We start from the raw sequence: 19,339 nt of genomic DNA, 5'->3' as shown, positions 1-19,339 counted from the left end.
AAGAAAACCTCATGCCATTAAAACAGTCACCTGCTTGTTCCTCTCTCTACCAATAACTTTTTATAGTGAGGGGTGGATTTTCTCTGTAATGAGATTTTATGTAGCCACTGTTTGAGAAGCTTTGGCAAACTCTGGGTTCAAAGGGCACAAGAACATTCTCTCTTCAACCAGGTGGGAGCAGCTTTCTGGAAAGCCCTAATGTTAAGTTTCCCTTCCCCCTGTGTCATTCAGTCCAGTGGGAACAGTGCCAGATTCTTATACGCAACTACACACACACACACACACACACACACACACACACGTGTGTGCGCAAACACATACCCAGGCTGGTAAGTTTCACGTGGTCAATAACCATGAGAACAAGTGCACCACAACTGCTCTGAGAAGAACCTATTCAGCACCCCAAAGCCTGAGTGACCCCCCCAAAATGGGTCCAGATAGTGGTCAGCTCTTACCCGCTGCTTCTCTGGGTCCACAAAACGAATGCCGAAGTAGTCCTTCTCCAGCAAGCTGTAGTAGTTGCAGATGTGGTCAATAAGAAACTGCCCTTTGGTCTCCCTCTGCAAAAGAAGCACATTTATGTTTCAGCCAGAGTTTGCCTTGTACATTGATGTCTAAAATGTGCCTCATTCACTCGCATACATCTGTGCTAAGAGAGATGAATTCACTCACCCTGCTCTCTGGAGCAGGAGCTTCCAAACTCTTAACTGCAATCCACAGTGAGAAATTCATTTTATACTGTAAGCCATTACACACACACACACACACACACGCACACACAAAACCAAAGGAACACCAAAAAGGGGAACCAAAAGGATACCAAACAATACCCTGCCTAGGTGCAACACACTCTACTATGTTCTATTTTATCCTAGCGTATGCCATTTAATTTTTCTAACGCTATTTATGATTCAGAACACTGATTTCACAACTCAATACCTAGTAGAGATCCACAGTTTGTAAAACCACACACAATTCCAAATACAATGCACCTGGCTGCTTGCTTTAACTGCTCATTCGGTCCTCACAACAATCCTGCAAGGAAGGTGCCATTTTATATCTGAAGAGAGGCTCAGTGGCTTACCCAAAGTCACACAACATGTATGGAGCAAAGTAGGATTTGACCCAGGTCACCAGGCTATAGAATCCAGGCTCCATGCCACTTTGCCTCTCTGGAACATTGGTTAATGTATTGTGACTCTGCTAGAACACAGGGTCTGGATGGTATGGAAATGCAATGAATGTATCAGATAGAACACCCCAACTCCCACCAGGAAAGGTGGAAAACTTGCTGCCTCAGGCCTCACAGCCTCCACATCACACCCATAAATCAACACAGAAAGGCACTGAGGTAGACTGGGGCGGGGAGTCCAGGACTGGGATTCAGAGACAGGTCTGGGTGACCTTGAGCAAACTCTCCAGCTGTTTCCACATCGGTAAAATGAGTTGGTTGGACTAGATTTCTCAGTTGGCTAGCTTATTTTTCCTTCTAAAACTCTATGAGTAAGAGAAGTATTAGCCAAATCTGATTAAGATAAATACCATTACAACAAAACTCCCTAAGAGCAAAGACCCTTCCAAGCCCTCATCAGGACATTTGATAACTTTCTGCTTCAATCAAAGTTGCTGACAGACCCATGGAATGTTTTAGGGATGGAATGTGACCTACAAAATAAATGAAGAAATCAGAGACATTAAGTGAAGCCACTCTTCCAATCCACTAAAAATAATTTTGGAAGATCAGTTTGGTCTATGCTACCTGATTATCTTTTCTTCAGAAACCACTACCACCAGCTTGGGGAGTTGACGCTGGCCTGGGATGCACCGCACTGAACAAAGGACTGGGGCTTATAAGCACATACTGTGATATGAAGCCTCCATTTTCCTGAAATCACTTTTGAGTATAATTTTGGATGAGCTTCGAACCTTTACTTTCTTTATAAAAGAACCCATTCGATGTAGCTCACAGGGAACAAAACATCAAAATGGAATTTGTTTTTAGATTTCTGTAATTGTTTTTAACCCAGAAGGCTCAAACGACAAGCTATATCTGATGACAGCTAAATTCAATGCCCAGAATATAATCAATGGATATAGTTCCTTTCATAGATTTATTCTGCAACCCATCCATCTGAGAGGCTGCTGCAGGATCAAATCACTGAACATAACACGTGAGTTCATCATTTTATGACTGGATTGCCAAGCTCTCCAAAGCAGAATTTACTATGGTGGACTACCCCCAACATATGCGAGACACACAAGACATGTGGGTTAAGGCAATGCCTTGTAATGACGTGGGACCTTGATTGTGTATGACAGCTACTGTGCCCTGAAGAAGATGTAGTACTCCGATGTACAACAAAGATTATTTTTTTTTAGTGATTAAACACAGCAACCAATATATACTCTACAGCAATATCTCAGACTACCTAAGATCCTTGAGAGAAGGAAATACCACAGCAGACAATGTAATGACTGGATAATACAACTGCGTCTGAAACAGGGGTCAATGCCTTCCGCAAAAGCAGGTGAGGCCAGTTCCCATGGGTCCAGGCCACCAGGTGGGTTCCAGGTCTCTGCTCCTCAGAGCACCACCCTCAGTCCAGCAATACTGTAGCAAATTCAGCATCACCCGGGAGGGAGCTTGTTGGAAACACAGAATTTCAGGCACTGTCCCAGACCAACCTAACCTAACCTGCATTTCCCTCAGTTATTCATATGCTCATGCACGTTTGAGAAGCACTGGTCTAGAGGAATTTTCCCAACATGGGAAAAGTGCAAGAATTGTACCTGTCTCCAGAGCCCACTAGGAAAAATGCCCATTTTCCCATGAGAATTGTCCATTCCTCAACTCAGAAAAATCAAAGGTTTTTCCAGTCTAGAGAACACAAACTGCCCCTGAATCTGCAGGCTGCCAGCCAACCTCATCATCTCGAGATGCTCTATGTCGCTGCTTCGTGCCAAGGAAGCCAGTTTACAGCCTCACGTTCTGCTCTGTTCCACTCCTGCCTGGAGAGCTGGACAATGTTCTTAAGTCATGTAAGTACCTATCATTATCATTTCTGTGCATTCAGCCCAGCTCTTGCACTAAACAAAAGGCCACCCAGGCCCAGTACCAAGAGTTGAAAGAGTTTGTTCAGGTATGTTATGTGAGGGTGCAGAATCCAGCTGCCAGCCTCACACATCTCACTTCAGGGAAGGAGCTTGGAGGTGAGCACTGGTTCTTCCCCCTACCTCCCACTGCTGGAACTCTGTTGAACTAACCCAAACCCTCCACTCACTTCCTCCTGGTGTTTCTGAGGGGAGAGGCCATTGTTCACACCCTATCCTGCTACCTAAGCCAGTACCTGGCACACTGAGTGTGATCGAATGAATAAATGGGGCACTGCTTTCTCTCATGAAAAACTTGGGTTCTGGAAACTAACAGTGAGCCTCAGGTAAGACAACACGGTCCTCGTGTTAGAGACTCCTCAAACTTGGTACAATTAGCCAAACTTCACCCTAATCCATCAAGGTCTACATGGAGAAGTGCTAACCAAAGATTTCAAGTATAAGGACTTCTTTATAATGTCAAACTTTTGTTGATTCTCCGACAAGATATTAGTTATATTTCCAGTACCAACTGAAGAGGGAAGAAAAATCAAATAGCTAATATAACTTCCTTAGAGCTGTTACCCAAGTTGTGTTTTATTAATCACAACAGCATTTCACACATGTGGAAAACAATAGGGCACAAATGTGTGAGCAGGGCCTCCTTCGGGGTCAGCTGGATGTTATGCCTCAAGAAAGTGCCTGAAGTATAGACTTCTTTTTTTAAACATCTTTATTGCAGTATAATTGCTTTACAATGGTGTATTAGCTTCTGATTCATAACAAAGTGAATCAGTTATACATATACATATGTTCCCATATCTCTTCCCTCTTGCGTCTCCCTCCCTCCCACCCTCCCTATCCCACCCCTCTATGTGGTCACAAAGCACCGAGCTGATCTCCCTATGCTATGCGGCTGCTTCCCACTAGCTATCTATTTTACATTTGGTAGTGTATATATGTCCATGCCACTCTCTCACTTTGTCCCAGCTTACCCTTCCACCTCCCCATGTCCTCAAGTCCATTCTCTAGTAGGTCTGCCTCTGTATTCCCGTCCTGCCCCTAGGTTCTTCATAAACTTTTTTTTTTTTTTTTTAGATTCCAGAAATATAGACTTTTGATGCCATCTCTAAATGAGGTTATACAATCTCAGGGCTGAAAGAATAATTTGTTCACCATACATAGTTAAACTGGTGTCCCAATACTGGCTCTCACCACCTATAATGCACAGTGAATTGACTTCTTTTTTTTTTTTTTTTTGCGGTATGCGGACCTCTCACTGTTGTGGCCTCTCCCTTTGCGGAGCACAGGCTCCGGACGCGCAGGCTCAGCGGCCATGGCTCATGGGCCCAGCCACTCCGCGGCATGTGGGATCCTCCCGGACCGGGGCACAAACCCGTGTCCCCTGCATCGGCAGGCAGACTCTCAACCACTGTGCCACCAGGGAAGCCCTGAATTGATATTTTTATAAAGACTATACTAAAATATTATAAATATAGTTGTAATATTTTTAATGTGTTAAAAAGCTAAACCAATCTAGCCAAGGTGTGGTCTGTGGACAGTGCTGGAATGTAAAATCTTTGTTACCAGTCTTTCATAAGTGGAGAAATTAAGAGTAATTTATTTTATTGTGTTTTCTACAAGTATTAGTCCAAATCAGATTGGGGGAACAAGATCTAGTTCTAGTTTCTCACCACAGACAGTTTGATGGGCTGCCATGTTTGAGGGTTTGGTTTGGGATTTCTTTACCCCAGAAACCTCAAAGTATGAAGGGGGCTAGGCCCTCTCTCCATTTTCTTTGTCCAGTTTTTGTGGACAAATTCTTGGTATGCGTGTGGATCCCTGAACTCCTTGCAATAATTCCACATTCTCTCAGCGTTCTCTCCCACAGACTGGAAAGGAACCTAATTTTTGTAATCACAAACCAGACTATTTTTCAGAAAATCCCATCTCTCCTTCCCACCCCAAAGCATGTATTAGAAAGCCTTAAGCAAGTCATGAAATCTCTGAGGCTTAGTTGCTTCTTGTATGAAAGGGGAATAACAATGATAACTTCCAAATCTACCCCACCAGATTATTTTGGGGCTCATTCACATATTTGTTAAGCATCTATTATACAGCAGGCATTGGGATAGGAATTAGAGAAAAAGAGTGAGCAAAACACAATTTATAATCTCACAGACCTTAAAACCCCGTGGTTTGTAAAATGTGAAAGCATTTTTGCAAACTGCAAAGCACTATACCAATGTAAGATGCCATTACTAATAATATTAAGAATTATCGTAATCTTAAATCTTTGTCTCCAGTTTCATAGATCAAGATATAAAGAAGTTAAGAGGAATAGTGTTGACCTCCCAGAACTGGCCTGTGTGGGTGAGAAAGTGAACAAAGAGACAAAGAGCTCATTATTTTTGCTTAACTCCTCTGGCAGCCAATTGCTGGTGATTCATTTACTTCAACTCCCTGGTTCAATGGCAAAGCTAAAATAACAATAAATGTGTGCTTAAAGAAAAAGAACAAGCGAAGTCAACTGGCTAAGTCAGCCATGGCTTGTCTTCATTGAAAAAGTATGGCAGATTTCAATCCTTAATTCCTAAAACACTAGGTCAAGATGTTTGTTTGTTTAGCTGGAAGTATTCCTTTTTTATGTAAAAGTTTTAAAAACTTTTATTGAAACATAGTTGATTTATAGTGTTGTGTTAGTTTCAGGTGTACAGCAAAGTGATTCAGTTATACATACATATATACATATACATATATATATATTCAAGACATTTTCATACCTTTTAGATATTGGTTAAATGAGGAAAAGAGTACCAACCCCCAAAATACTTAATGTGTTGCTATAAACCAACACTTAAAGTTTGAAAAGGTAACTTCAGGAATGAAGGTTTCAACATAATAATGATAATTACTATATATTAAACACTGTACACCAAGAACCGTGTTACACACTTGCATTTAATCTCTGGATAACACACTGAGGTAATTCATGTCCTCCCCGTGTTACAGATTTTTTAAAGGGACTCAGAAAAGTTAAGTTTGTTTGTAAGTGTGTCAAACCCAGGTCCAACACAGTGCCCAAGCAGTTGTAGGAACTCAGTTTGCCTATCTGACCTCTATTCTCTATGCGGAGACAGAAGAAAAACAACAACATGAGGATTTGGGAACAGTATCAAGTGCCCCAATTACTAGAATTTGGAAATTGGCAGGAAGAAGCACTGGGTTATCAACCACCACACCAGACCCAGAGAGACGCAGTTTTATAAAATACAAACCACATTGTCATAGATGTCATTGGTTAATTGCCCAGCACCCACACACCCCTTTGCCTTTCCTAAAGAACCCAGATTTTGTTCAGGTATGCACATATGTGTGCACACACCTAATACATACATACACACACAGGTAGACGCAAAGCCCATAAGCCTCAGGAAACTATAATCCACCCTTACCTCCAGGGCTCAAGCTCAGCTGGTATAAAGGTAATCTCATCCCTCTTGTCTGATTGGCTCAGGAAAGGACACAGGACCTAGTTTAGGCCAATGAGACATGAGGAGCAATTGACCATGTTTTCTGGGACGGCTCTTGTTTACTCTTCTGAAAAAGCTTATGGAAGAGACTTTCCGTTCTCTCTGGATGATGTGACATAAAGGCGTGAGGCCTTGAACTGCTGCAGCCATTCTGAAACCAGCTTGGGGATGAAGGTAACCCTGGGTGGAGCCAAAATATTTACAAGGAAAGTGGAGCTTGTGTTTCCAGATGATCAATCATGAAGCTCACGCTAAGTGTGAACTTCCAAGGATGCCAACAAAATTCCTCGTTTTTCAGCCAGTACAAGTTGATTTTTCTGCTTGTTGCACCCAAAATGTTGACTCTGGAGAGAAGGTAAACCAGTGCCTCAGGCCAAGTAGGAGAGCACAGAAAGGACAAGAGTGCTGGTGTGAAACACAATTAGAGGTTATTGACTAATGAACCAGAGAGCTAAGTCCATCTACCGACAGGTTCTATTTGGCCAGCACAGTGCTTCTGTACCTTTAAATTGGGAGACTGCACATGAAATCTGGATGCTGGCTGCTCTTGAAAAGGTGGAGGGTCTGGAAACTAGGCCATGAAGGTCTGCTGAGCTCCGGAATGGCTGCCCCTTCTGGCGGCGGGGGTGGGGGGAGTTGGGGGTCTTGCATCCGCTCCATCATCTTCCACTTCCCTTACTTCCCTGATCCCCAGAGGAATTTGAGTTTACAACCCTGACCTGAGGCAAACTAGAGGCTTTCGAAAGGGTTCCTTGAAAGAGTTTTCCTTGGAACTGCTCAGAAGCACCCTCACAGCCAGAAAAAGTCCTCAGTGGACACAGCTTTGAGTTGCCCTCTGAGGCCATCCAGCCACTGAAATCCTAGGACCTTTGAGGGAAGAAGGGTCCAACATAGACCAGACTTCAGGGAGGATCACTGAGATGAGGGGAGCAGCCAGTGGTCTGAAGAATGAGAGCATCGACCAGGATGCTGGAAACAGTTCATTTTGGGGCTGGTACTGTGCCCCCAGGAACTCTCTCTGACAAACAGAAGTGGGGCTGCCAGACCTAGTTTTCTAGTAATAAAAGTTGTGAGGTTCTTGTTCAAAGGGCCCTTTTGTTTGGCACTCTATGCTTGCAGGAGTTGCTCTTGAAAAGGGGCAGCCCCCATGGATGCACATCTAAGGAAGAGCAGACTTGTCAGTCGCTGCTAAGTCTTCTACCTGGGAAGGAAGAATCTAATTCCCATCTGGATACCTAGAAACTCCAAGTGGGGCCTCTAGACAATTATAAGGCCTGAAACAGCAACTGAACACTCATTTTGCTGCCAGGAGCATGTCTTCTAGGGACAGGTGGTTGCATTTCTTGCATGAATTAAGGGCCTCAATCCATTCACCTTCACTGACAGATGAACAAAGAATACTAATGAGAAACTGGCAAACTAAGTAGTTCTGCTTCCATTGTGAAGAATAAGCATTTGTTAATTTAAGAAAGATTATGGCTTGATTGAATAACATAAAAATGCTCTGTTTATATCTGTGCTCTAAAAATTCAAGCATATTTATGTAAATTCATACTTTTTGTTATGGTGGGCACCACAGCTTTAACCAAAACAGAGCAACTCTTTAGAAAGAAATTAGCTTTTATAATTGGAATTTAAATAGCAAGTGATATTTCACTCTGTTGATTGTTCCTTCCCACTGCAGCCAGTAACTCGTATTTAATATCTGGCTGTGACATATATTCAGAAAATTGCATCATTCTCAGACAGTGAGGAAAGAAGTAATATTAAAGCTTTTAAAATGGGGAGAAATGTAAAAGAAAAAAAGAATAGCGGGATCTCTCATGGTTCAATCTGTGGTTCTCACACAGAAATTAAAAGTTTTGATTTGTGTTATTCAAATCTTTTCAGATGTAGGAAAGGTAAAACCAAGGTTTCCAGAAGCTGTGGCACCTAATTCCGAATACACATCTGCTTTATAGTAATAATCAGTATATTACGGCTGAGATAATTAGGAAAACATAGGCTAGATCAATTAAAGGCATTTTTGTGGACCATACATACTCATAAGGTGGGGGAAGGGAAGGCATGGTTATGACTGTAGCAGTGACTGAAAAGCTAGAAAATAGCAAAACAACTACCAAAGCCAGACATTTACTGGGGGTAAAAACCAATAACTGCCTGAAAGTATCTGGCTAAAAAAATACAGGCAAGACACAAGTGGTCACCTAGACCCACCAGGGTCTTTGGTAGAAAGTCAAAACCAACTGCCTATCTCAGTTCTATGGCAGCCTGTACACACTCTGAGGAGACAGAAACAGACTGCCATCCTCACAGCTAGAGGCTTAGTAGTATCAAGGCTGGGGAAGACAAAGGAGCCCTATGGAAGAAAGACAAAGAAACAGTGCATCTACAGAAGGTAAAGCAGCCAGAATGGGTTGGCCAATCCATTGCCCAAGTCCTGACTGCTGTCTTCTGAAGGAGTGTCATATGGCTGAGCAGGCAGAGTGGTTTGGAATCAGTAATGCTTCCATCTCTTTGTTTTTCTTCTGGGTGTTTTCCACCTCGGTTACCTCTCCAGTGTTCCACAGCTTTCATCCTAAAGGATGGCTTGTGTGTCCGTGCTCAATCAGAGGGCCGTTTCTATTCTAACTGGCACACAGATCCATCCCAATGTTTGGGGAATCATATTTGACGTGTCAGCTGTTCTTAGCAATTTCTGCCACTGCTCAGTACTCAAAAGGTTCTTCCTTCCACATCTTTTATTCTTCTTCCTATATCAGGGTGTAGTGCCATTGCCAAGCCCAATTCTTGAAGGCACTCACCTCTGAATAATTTTAGGGTTTTCCAACTCCAAACCTTTCCACAATTTCGAAAAGTGTTCTTTTTAAAAAAATCTCATGCTGAGGACTCAAAGGCTCAGACAGCCTAATTAATTTATTCAAGGTCAACACAACTAGAAAGTAGCAGAGTCAGTATTTAAACCCAGGTCTGCTTGATTTGGTTATTATAGCCAATGATTGCAAAGAAATAAGATCCTTAACTTGATAAAGAACATCTTATAGCTAACATCATACTTAATGGAGAAAAACTAGATGCTTTAAACCTACAGCTAACATCGTACTCAATGGTGAGAAACCAGATGTTTCTTCACTAAGATCGAGAACAAGGCAAGGATGTCCCCTCTCACTACTTCTATTTGACAACATGCTGAAAGTTCTAGTTAATGCAGTAATATAAGAAGGAAATAAAAGATTGGGAAGGAAGGAATAAAAACTGTCTTTATTTGAAGATTAAGTGATCATCTATGTAGAAAATCCAAAAGAATAGACAAAAAAAAAAAAATTTCCTGGAACTAATAAGTGATTATAGCAAGGTTGCAGGATACAAAGCTAAATATACAAAAGTGAATTGTTTTCCTATATATCAGCAAAGCACAATTGGAAGTTGAAATTAAAACCACTTACATTAGCACCAAAACCGTTAAATACTTAGGTACAAATGTGTACAAAATCTATGTGAGGAAAACTACAAAATTCAGATGAAAGAAACAAAAGAAGATCTAACTAAAGGAAAGATATTCCATGTTAATGTAGATAAGACTTAATGTTGCCAAGATGTCAGTTCCTCCCAACTTGATCTATAAATTCAAAGCAAGCCCAATCAAAATCTCAGCAGTTACTTTGTGTATATCAACAATTTGATTCTAATATTAGTACAGAAAGAGGAAAAGATCCAGAATAGCCAGCACAATATTGGTGAAGAACAAAGTCAGAGGACTGACACTACCCAACTCCAAGACTAACTACAAAGTTTCAGTGATCAAGACAGTGCGGTACTGGCAGGAGAATTGCCAAATAAAGCAAAAAGCAGAATTGAGAGCCCACACCAATAGAGTCCAGAAATAGACCCACACAAATAAAGTCAACTAATCTTTGACAAAGGAGCAAAGACAATTCAATTGAGAAAGGACAGTCTTTTCAACAAACGGTGCTGAACAACTAGAAATACACATGCAAAAAAAACTCAAAATGGATTATAGACCTAAATGTAAACGACAAAACTATAAAACCTCTAGAAGGAAACACAGGACAAAATCTAGGTGACCTGAGTTTGTAATGGCTTTTTAGATACAATCCAAAAAGCATGATCTGTGACAGAAAGAATTGATAAGTTGGCCTTCATTAAAATTTAAAACATCTGCTATGCAAAAGAAACTGTTAAGAGAATGAAAAACTAAGCCACAGACTTGGAGAAAGTGTTTGCAAAACACATATCTGACAAAGGACTTGTATCCAAATATATACAAAGCACTCTTATAATTCAGCAATATGATACAAACAACTCAGTTTAAAAGTGGGCAAAAGATCTTAACAGACACTTCACCAGAGAAGATATACAGATGGCAAATAACACATGAAAATATGCTCCACATCGTACGTCATTAGGGACTTGCAAATTAAAACAACAATGCGATACCACCACACACCTATTAGATGGCTAAAATCCAAAACACTGACAACACCGAATGCTGACAAGAACGTGCAGCAACAGGAACTCTCATTCACTCCTGGTGGAAATCTAAAATGGTACAGCCACTTCCAAAGACAGTTTGGCTATTTCTTACAAAGTTAAATGTAAGCTCAATCCAGTAATTTTGCTCCTAGGTGTTTACCCAAATGAGTCAAACACTTATGTCCACACAAAAACGTGTACACAAGTGTTTATAGCAGCTTTATTCATAACTGCCAAAAATTGGAAGCAACCAAGATGTCCTTCAATAGGTAAATGGATAAACAAACTGGTACATCCATATAATAGGATATTATTCAGTGATAAAAAGAAATTCGCTTTTACGCCATGAAAAATGAAGGAATCTTAAATGCAAATTGTTAAGTGAAAAAAGCTAGTGTGAAAAGGCTACCTATTATATTGCATACAAATGACATTCTGGAAAAGGCAAAACTATATAGACAGTAAAAAGATCAGTGGCTACTGCAGTGGGAAGGGGAATGAAGAGATGAAACACACAATTTTAGGGCAGTGAAACTATTCTGTATGACACTTTAACGGTGGATATATGACATAATATATTTGTCAAAATCCGTAGACTGTATAACACAAAGTGGAACCCTAATATAAACTATGGAATTTAGTTGATAACGATAATGTATCACTATTGGTCCATCAATTTAACAAATGTACCACACTAATTAATGCAAGATGTTAGTAACAGGGGAAACTGGGGGTGGGGTGATGATTATATAGAAACTCTACTTTCTGCTCAAATTTTCTATAAACCTAAAACTACTCTAAAGCATAAAGTCTATTAATTTAAAAAGGAAGAAGAAAAAGGTTGGGGAGGGAGGAGGGAGGGAAGAAGGAAACCAGCAGAGCACCTCAGGGTACATGAACATAAAAACTGCAACTCAGGAGACAGACCAAGGGAATAAATTCAACAAAATAATCTTGTAATTATTCAAAGTGAACATAAAGATCTTCTCTTTCATTATTTAAAGTTCCAAAGGGGAAAAGTACAGTTTTAAGCAAACTCCACTCCAGCAGCTGAGACAAGATTTTAAGTAAAGGGCTTTCAAGCTGTCTTCATTAATCAATACTTCCAGAATTTAAGTACATCTTCACTTAACACCTGTTTTTTCCCTTAGTCTATCCTATGACCTGCAACATTTGTTTCTCTAACAAGTGTTGTGAAATAGACAGGTCAACCCCTCTGTGCCTCTTGGTCTCCCTGAGCCCCATCATCAGGAGAGGAGATGCTAGCAACACCTCCTCTTCTGAGATTGGAATCAGCAGGTATTTGCTTAGAAACTCCTGAGTGCCTGGCACTTTGGGCTATGCTCTATAAATTACCTCAACTAGTCATCCGGTTTAATCCACATGAGTTCCAGGAGCTAGCTGCTTTTCCATTTTCTAGGAAAGGAAGATAAAGCTTAGAGTGACTGAGTAACTTGCCCAAAGACACACAGCAAGTAAATGGAAAAATTCAGGTTTTAACTCCAGCCTCTCAGTCCAAAAAAAAAAAAAAGACCAAAATTATTAAAAGGAGTAATACCTTCATTTAAAAGGGGAAGAATTAGAGAATGTTGGAGTTGGAAGGTACTGTAGAGAGAATCTGATCCAAACACTTCATTTCAGAAATGGGGGAAACGAGGCTCAGAGAGGTTAAAATGAATTACTGGTGAACTGAGACTTAAAATCAAGAGTTGGAGCCAAGATGTATCAGTCAGGATAGGCTAGGTTAAGCTGCAGTAACAAACAGTTACAACATGTCAGTGGGCTAATAGCACAAAGGTTTACTTCTCACCTATAATACACAGCCAATGTTGATTGGTAGGGGAGGGCTTTTCTCATCATAGCTTAAGGACTCCAAATGATGAATTCCTCTTGACAACAGCTTCAACGATCACCAGAGTAGTGGGAAGGGAATGTGGTGAGTCCCATACATGCTTGGCAACATGTCACTTCCATATGGGGTGTATATATATATATATATATATATATATATATATATATATATATATATATATATATATATACATACACATACACACACACACACAAACACAATGGAATATTACTCAGCCATAAAACAGAATAAAATAATGCCATTTGCAACAACATGGGTGGACCTAGAGATTATCATACCAAGCAAGTCAGACAGAGAAAGACAAATATTTGTGGAATCTAAAAAATGATACAAATGATCTTGTTTAAAAAACAGAAACAGGCTCACAGACATAGAAAACAAATTTATGGTTACCAAAGGGGAAAGGGCAGGAAGAGTTAAATTAGGAGTTTGGGACTAGCAGATACAAACTACTATATATAAGATAGATAAACAAGGTCCTACTGTATAGAACAGGGAACTATATTCAATATCTTGTAATGAACTATAATGGAAAAGAATCTGAAAAAATATATATATATATAGCTGAATCACTTTGCTGTACAGCAGAAACTAACACAATATTGTAAATCAACTATATTTCAATAAAACAAAATATGTCACTTCACCTCATCAGCCAAAGCAAGTTAAAAATCTTGCCTAACTTTACGAGGAGAGGGAAATGAAATTCCATCATGTGCCCACAAGGACGAGAAATGGAATGCTTGTGAAGAAACCTAATACCAAACAAGCCCCTTAGATAATCTCATCCACCAGAGGGCAGACAGCAGAAGCAAGAATAACTACAATCCTGCTGGAGAGGGTGTGGAGAAAAGAGAACCCTCTTGCACTGTTGGTGGGAATGTAAATTGATACAGCCACTATGGAGAACAGTTTGGAAGTTCCTTAAAAAATTAAAAATAGAATTACCATATGACCCAGCAATCCCACTACTGGGCATATACCCAGAGAAAACCATAATTCAAAAAGACACATGCACCCCAGTGTTCATTGCAGCACTATTTACAATAGCCAGGTCATGGAAGCCACCTAAATGCCCATCAACAGACGAATGGATACAGAAGATGTGGCACATATATACAATGGAATATTACTCAGCCATAAAAAGAAACAAAACTGAGTTATTTGTAGTGAGGTGGATGGACCTACAGTCTGTCATACAGAGTGAAGTAAGTCAGAAAGAGAAAAACAAATATGCTAACATGTATATATGGAATCTAAGGAAAAAAAGGTCATGAAGTACCTAGGAGTAAGATGGGAATAAAGACACAGACCTACTAGAGCATGGACTTGAGGATATGGGGAGGGGGAAGGGTAAGCTGTGACAAAGTGAGAGAGTGGCATGGACATATATACACTACCAAACGTAAAATAGATAGCTGGTGGGAAGCAGCCGCATAGCACCGGGAGATCAGCTAGGTGGTTTGTGACCACCTAGAGGGGTGGGATACGGAGGGTGGGAGGGAGGGAGACACAAGAGGGAAGAGATATGGGGATATATGTATAACTGATTCACTTTGTTATAAAGCAGAAACTAACACACCACTGTAAAGCAATTATACTCCAATAAAGATGTTAAAAAAAATGTGGCAAACATATACAATGGAATATTACTCAGCCATAAAAAGGAACGAAATTGAGTCATTTGTAGAGACATGGATGGACCTAGAGACTGTCATACAGAGTGAAGTAAATCAGAAAGAGAAAAACAAATATCGTGTATTAACGCATATATGTGGAATCTAGAAAAATGGTACAGATGAACTGGTTTGCAGGGCAGAAATAGAGACACAGATGTAGAGAACAAAGGTACGGACACAAAGGGGGGAAAGTGAGGGGTTGGGTGGAGGTGGTTGTGGTGGGATGAATTGGGGGATTGGGATTGACATATATACACTAATATGTATAAAATAGATAACAAATAAGAACCTGCTGTACAAATAAATAAATAAATAAAATTCAAGATAATAATAATAAAAAGAATCCTAATACCTGTCACACTAAGGTTGGTCTAACACTGAACTTAATTAGCATAATATGCCAGATTTGCCCTCCACAAGAGTATTTTTTAAATATTCACCTAGAACAACAGTATTGCCACCCATTTTACAATCTTCACATTTTACCTTAGGCCTCTCTGTAACAACTTAAGGAATTCAGTGAGTTTGGAGTCTATGAAATAGCTGGAATCACCTGCCGATCATATTATTCTAACAATTATATGAGAATATAGGGCTCCAAGAGAAACATAGTTAGGAGCCGCCACTCATATACAGGGAGAGCAAAGAGGTCATTTCTATTTATGGAATTCGTAATACACCCAGGAGCTTAATAGGGAAGATAGAATTCCTCCTGAAATTGCATACAGATGTCTACACTGAGCTCAATAGTTTAAAAAAGAACTGGGGACCAATTAAGCATGGATCCCCTTCATAGTCCTGTCTATCTGTCAAGAGCCTTGGGCAGAGGGATCCTCCATTTTCTGAAGCTAATCTGACAGGGCAGATCTTGGCCCATCCAAGGTGATGACGTAAAGCAGCTGGAACAAGAATTGTTGAATGGTTTATGGATAAATTCAAAACCACTTACATGGTTAGTGAGGATTTGCTCAGGTTGGTGGAAAAACTTTCTTCCACCGAGGCAGAAATTAGCAAGAAGATTGTATACCTGTAGCCCTACTACATCAATGGGAGTCGACATGGCTCAGTCTTTGCACCCCACCCAGACACATTTAAAGTACTGAAAAGAAATCCAACTCTCCAGTATTTGTTTTCAAGGAACATTTAAGAGAACCCAAGGTCTAACCCACAACATTTCCCTAACCCCTTTTAGCCTCTCCAAATTGTCTCGTCCCCTCCAGGTGCTGTGAAGACTCTTACCCCCAAGTTCCCTCCCCATTGCCGAACTAATGGCTTCATCTTTTATCTTCCCACTCCCTCCCTCTCCCCTATTAAGATGTAGGTTGGTAGCTTTATTTGCAGCAAGAAATCATCTTTCCTCTCCAGGAGAAAGGAGGAGGGAGAAACTGGGCCAGAGGGTGGCTTGAAAGCTCACACATGCTTAGAACTACAGAGGTGATGTGGCTTTAAAGGGCACTCTGCAATGGCCCAGGACACATCACAGCATACCAGGTCTAGCCTGCCCAAGAAGCATCCTGCCAAAGTTGCTAAGACTGCGGATGGGATGGGCCAGGAATGAAAGAGGCGATCCCACTGGACAATAGGTTAGTCCCAGAATATATTTCACTACCCCAGAATACACAAGTCTAGACATGGCTGCCCCACGTGGAATTTAATTCAGTCTCATAAGTAATATGACAATGGTCATAACCATAGTGGGAATAATAGCTACAAATTACTGAGTACTAACTATAAACTAGGGCCCATGCTAAGAGCTGCACAGAGATTACATCATTCACTCCTTCCAACAACCCTAGCACCAGCCTTATTTGGCTGGATGACCTTCTAGAAATGCATGATTTCCTCCCACCTCCATTCCTAATTCTTCCAAGCTGCATTTTTTTTTTCTCTCTCAGACACTACTCTTTATTCTGGCAAAGTACTAACCCAGCATGGTCCATAATTTCCACTCTGTGAAGGCCTGACGCCTCACTTCAAGAGTATCATTCTAGAAGATTCTCACATCACTAGTCAGGTGATTAGCTGGCCTGTAGTCCACATAGCCCCTGAAACAATCTTCTGTGTGCTGTGGGGATTCCCAGGGCACACGCGTGCGCGAGCACACACACACACACGCACGAACATAAACGATTTATCACAAATATTTAAAGACTGAAAGGCGTAGGCTGGGTTCCCTGTCACACTCCCCCTTTCTTCAAGTGATAAGTCACAAAGGAGGAACATCTTGGCTATATTTACATCTCTTCTGACTACACAGCAACCCAAGCCAAGGGTGGTGCTGTGTTTGGTTTGTTTTTTCCTTATGAAACTAAAAATATAGAGAATGATTGATGTTAATTTTAACAGCCATTATCAGCTATTACAAACCAGCCTTCTTCTTTAACTCTCCACTGCTTGTTTTACTCTTTGCAGCAGACAGGAGCTTCCTGAAGGAAGGAAAATATCCCATGCAGTCTACCAGCTCCTTATACCAAGGAATTTGGGCCCATTGTTTAGCAATGCACAACACAGAGCCTGATGGCACTGCATAAACACATAAGAATGCACAGAGACTCTTGCCCAAAAACAAGAATAAAAGTGAGAACCCCTTCAGATATTCATTCTTAAGAATATATGAGAAGATATTTAAGACACAAGATAAAATGAAAAAAAAAAGATTATAAGATGGAATGAACATTTTTGGTAAAATTCTCATTTTTACATATATGTGCATATCTATACGCATGCATTTATAAGTACATCTAGACACGAAGAATAAAGATTTAAAGGCTAAAAGGCTACATGTTGATGATGATATCTGTGGGAGATGAGAGCTTGTTATTTTTAGTTTCTCTTTGTGCCTATTTGCATTTTCCAGCTTTTCTACAAATAACAAACATTAGGCTGGTTGTCAGTATAATGTATTTCTTTCTAATCACTCTTTAATCACTAAGGTTTAATCACTGGTTTACTCTCTGAAAGGAGCATACAGACTATATCCTCCCTCACACCAATGGCCTGAAGTATCCTTAAGGCTCACAGACCAGAGTTCCAGTTATCACCATATTATCTGAAAGTCCCACCTCCCTTTCATCCAGGAAGAAAAAGAAGCAAGAGACAAGAGGCTGTGGATGGTGAAGATGTTTCTGAACTTGAAGTCCAGTACAGACCTAGAGTTCCCTGCTTCTGCCAACCAATGGCCCTGGGCAAGCCACCAACCAGGCTTTTGGGGCCTCCAGCTGCCCAGGTATGCAACAGCAGGCTGGCCCGGATGACAGTGAGGCTCCATCCCAGACCCGAGCTCTGGCAGTTCTGGGTTTCCACACTGGCTCCTCAGCAGAGGGCTGCCCCACTTTGTCTAGTGCTCACGTTGATTCATTTCCATCCAAACACAACTAGTGGGGGCGTCCCTGAAACTTACATCATGGGACAAGGAGGGAACAGCTCTGGGATAATGAAAGATGATGTTGAACGTGTCCATCACCCCTCTTCCAAGCCTGCAATGAGGGTGGGACCAGAGCTGACAGAGGTTTATAGCTTGAAAAGTTTGTTGGGAACAGGGCAGGGCTGCATGATTGGCTCTTGCTTTCGGTCCTGATGGAAAGTCTGCCAGTTTTATTCAGTCACAGATTAAATCAAATAGTAACTTATGGGGTGGGGGGAATGTATGAAAATGGTCAAAGGGTACACACTTCCAGTTATAAGATAAATAAGTTCTGGGAATGTAATCCACAGCATGGTAATTACAGTTAATACTGTATCGTGCATTTGAAAGTTGGTAAGAGAAGACTTAACGTTCTCACCACACACAAAAAAATTACAACTACTTGAGGTGATAGATGTAGTAATCATTTTGTATATTTCATATACATAAATCAAATAATTATGTTATATGCCTTAACCTTACCCAATGTTATATGTCAATTATACCTCAAGAAAGCTGGGAAGAGGGTAAGAAATAGAAAAATACCAGGGCTAATCTCTAATATCCATAGGTAAACTATAAGCCAGGAAAAAAGTAACTTACGTTTTATATTACATAGCCAATTTCTTATCTTTTGCAGCAATTCTATCAAATTCCATTCCCTATCTCCACCCCCACCCCCACCCCCCTCACACACGCACTCTGAAAAGTTGGTTGTGATATTTATGCAAGGCAGCCGGGCTTAGGGAATCAGATAAAGAGTACTGCTTAGCGACTTCCTGCGCCTTCAGACTTCCTAGAGCATAGTCCTTCTCTGCTGCTTCCGCCTCCAGCCACAGGACACTAAGCTTCCCTGCTTCCTCTACTGCCCTCCACCCACACATGCTAGCTCCTGTCTCTTTCTATGAAGGCCTCCGAATCTTTCCCCACCATCTACACAGCCAAAAGTTGGAAGATGAGGACACAAGTCAAGAGGCCACCAGAGCCAAAGAATTCTTTATGATGACCTGAAGTGCCTTGGAGAACCAGTCCGGAAGAATGGTTCTGAGTCTACAGACACATGCTTTGTGCCCACGAGGAGAACCAGCCCCCAAAGATTCCAGCTAGGCCCCCTGGGAGGGATGAAAGCCCCTACAGCTAATAATCACCGGTTAATTACAAAGATCTCAAGAAAGGAAGATGAGGTGGCTTTTCTCCTGCCGAGTCAAGGAAAGGTCCAGGTGATAACCCTCCCAGATCAGAACACACCTTCCAACCATGAATGCTG

At 41.0% G+C, this 19,339-nt stretch overlaps 1 protein-coding gene across 2 annotated transcripts in view; it reads right to left on the bottom strand.

Moving 5' to 3' along the window:
• The window catches only part of FRMD3 (FERM domain containing 3), a 307,607-nt gene that overhangs the window by 155,118 nt on the left and 133,150 nt on the right, over positions 1–19,339 (bottom strand). For both annotated transcript variants that reach the window (XM_065878625.1, XM_065878624.1), the window contains exon 2: positions 456–560. Coding sequence is in view for 1 of the 2 variants with exons in the window: in XM_065878624.1 (XP_065734696.1) it covers positions 456–560 (105 nt within the window). In the remaining variant the exon portion in view is untranslated. The remainder of the gene's footprint in view (positions 1–455; positions 561–19,339) is intronic.

Source organism: Phocoena phocoena, chromosome 6, assembly GCF_963924675.1.
Source record: "Phocoena phocoena chromosome 6, mPhoPho1.1, whole genome shotgun sequence".
In the NCBI taxonomy this organism is placed as follows: Eukaryota; Metazoa; Chordata; class Mammalia; order Artiodactyla; family Phocoenidae; genus Phocoena; species Phocoena phocoena.
Note: the sequence above shows the minus strand (reverse complement) of the source record. Positions and strands in the feature narration are given on the sequence as shown.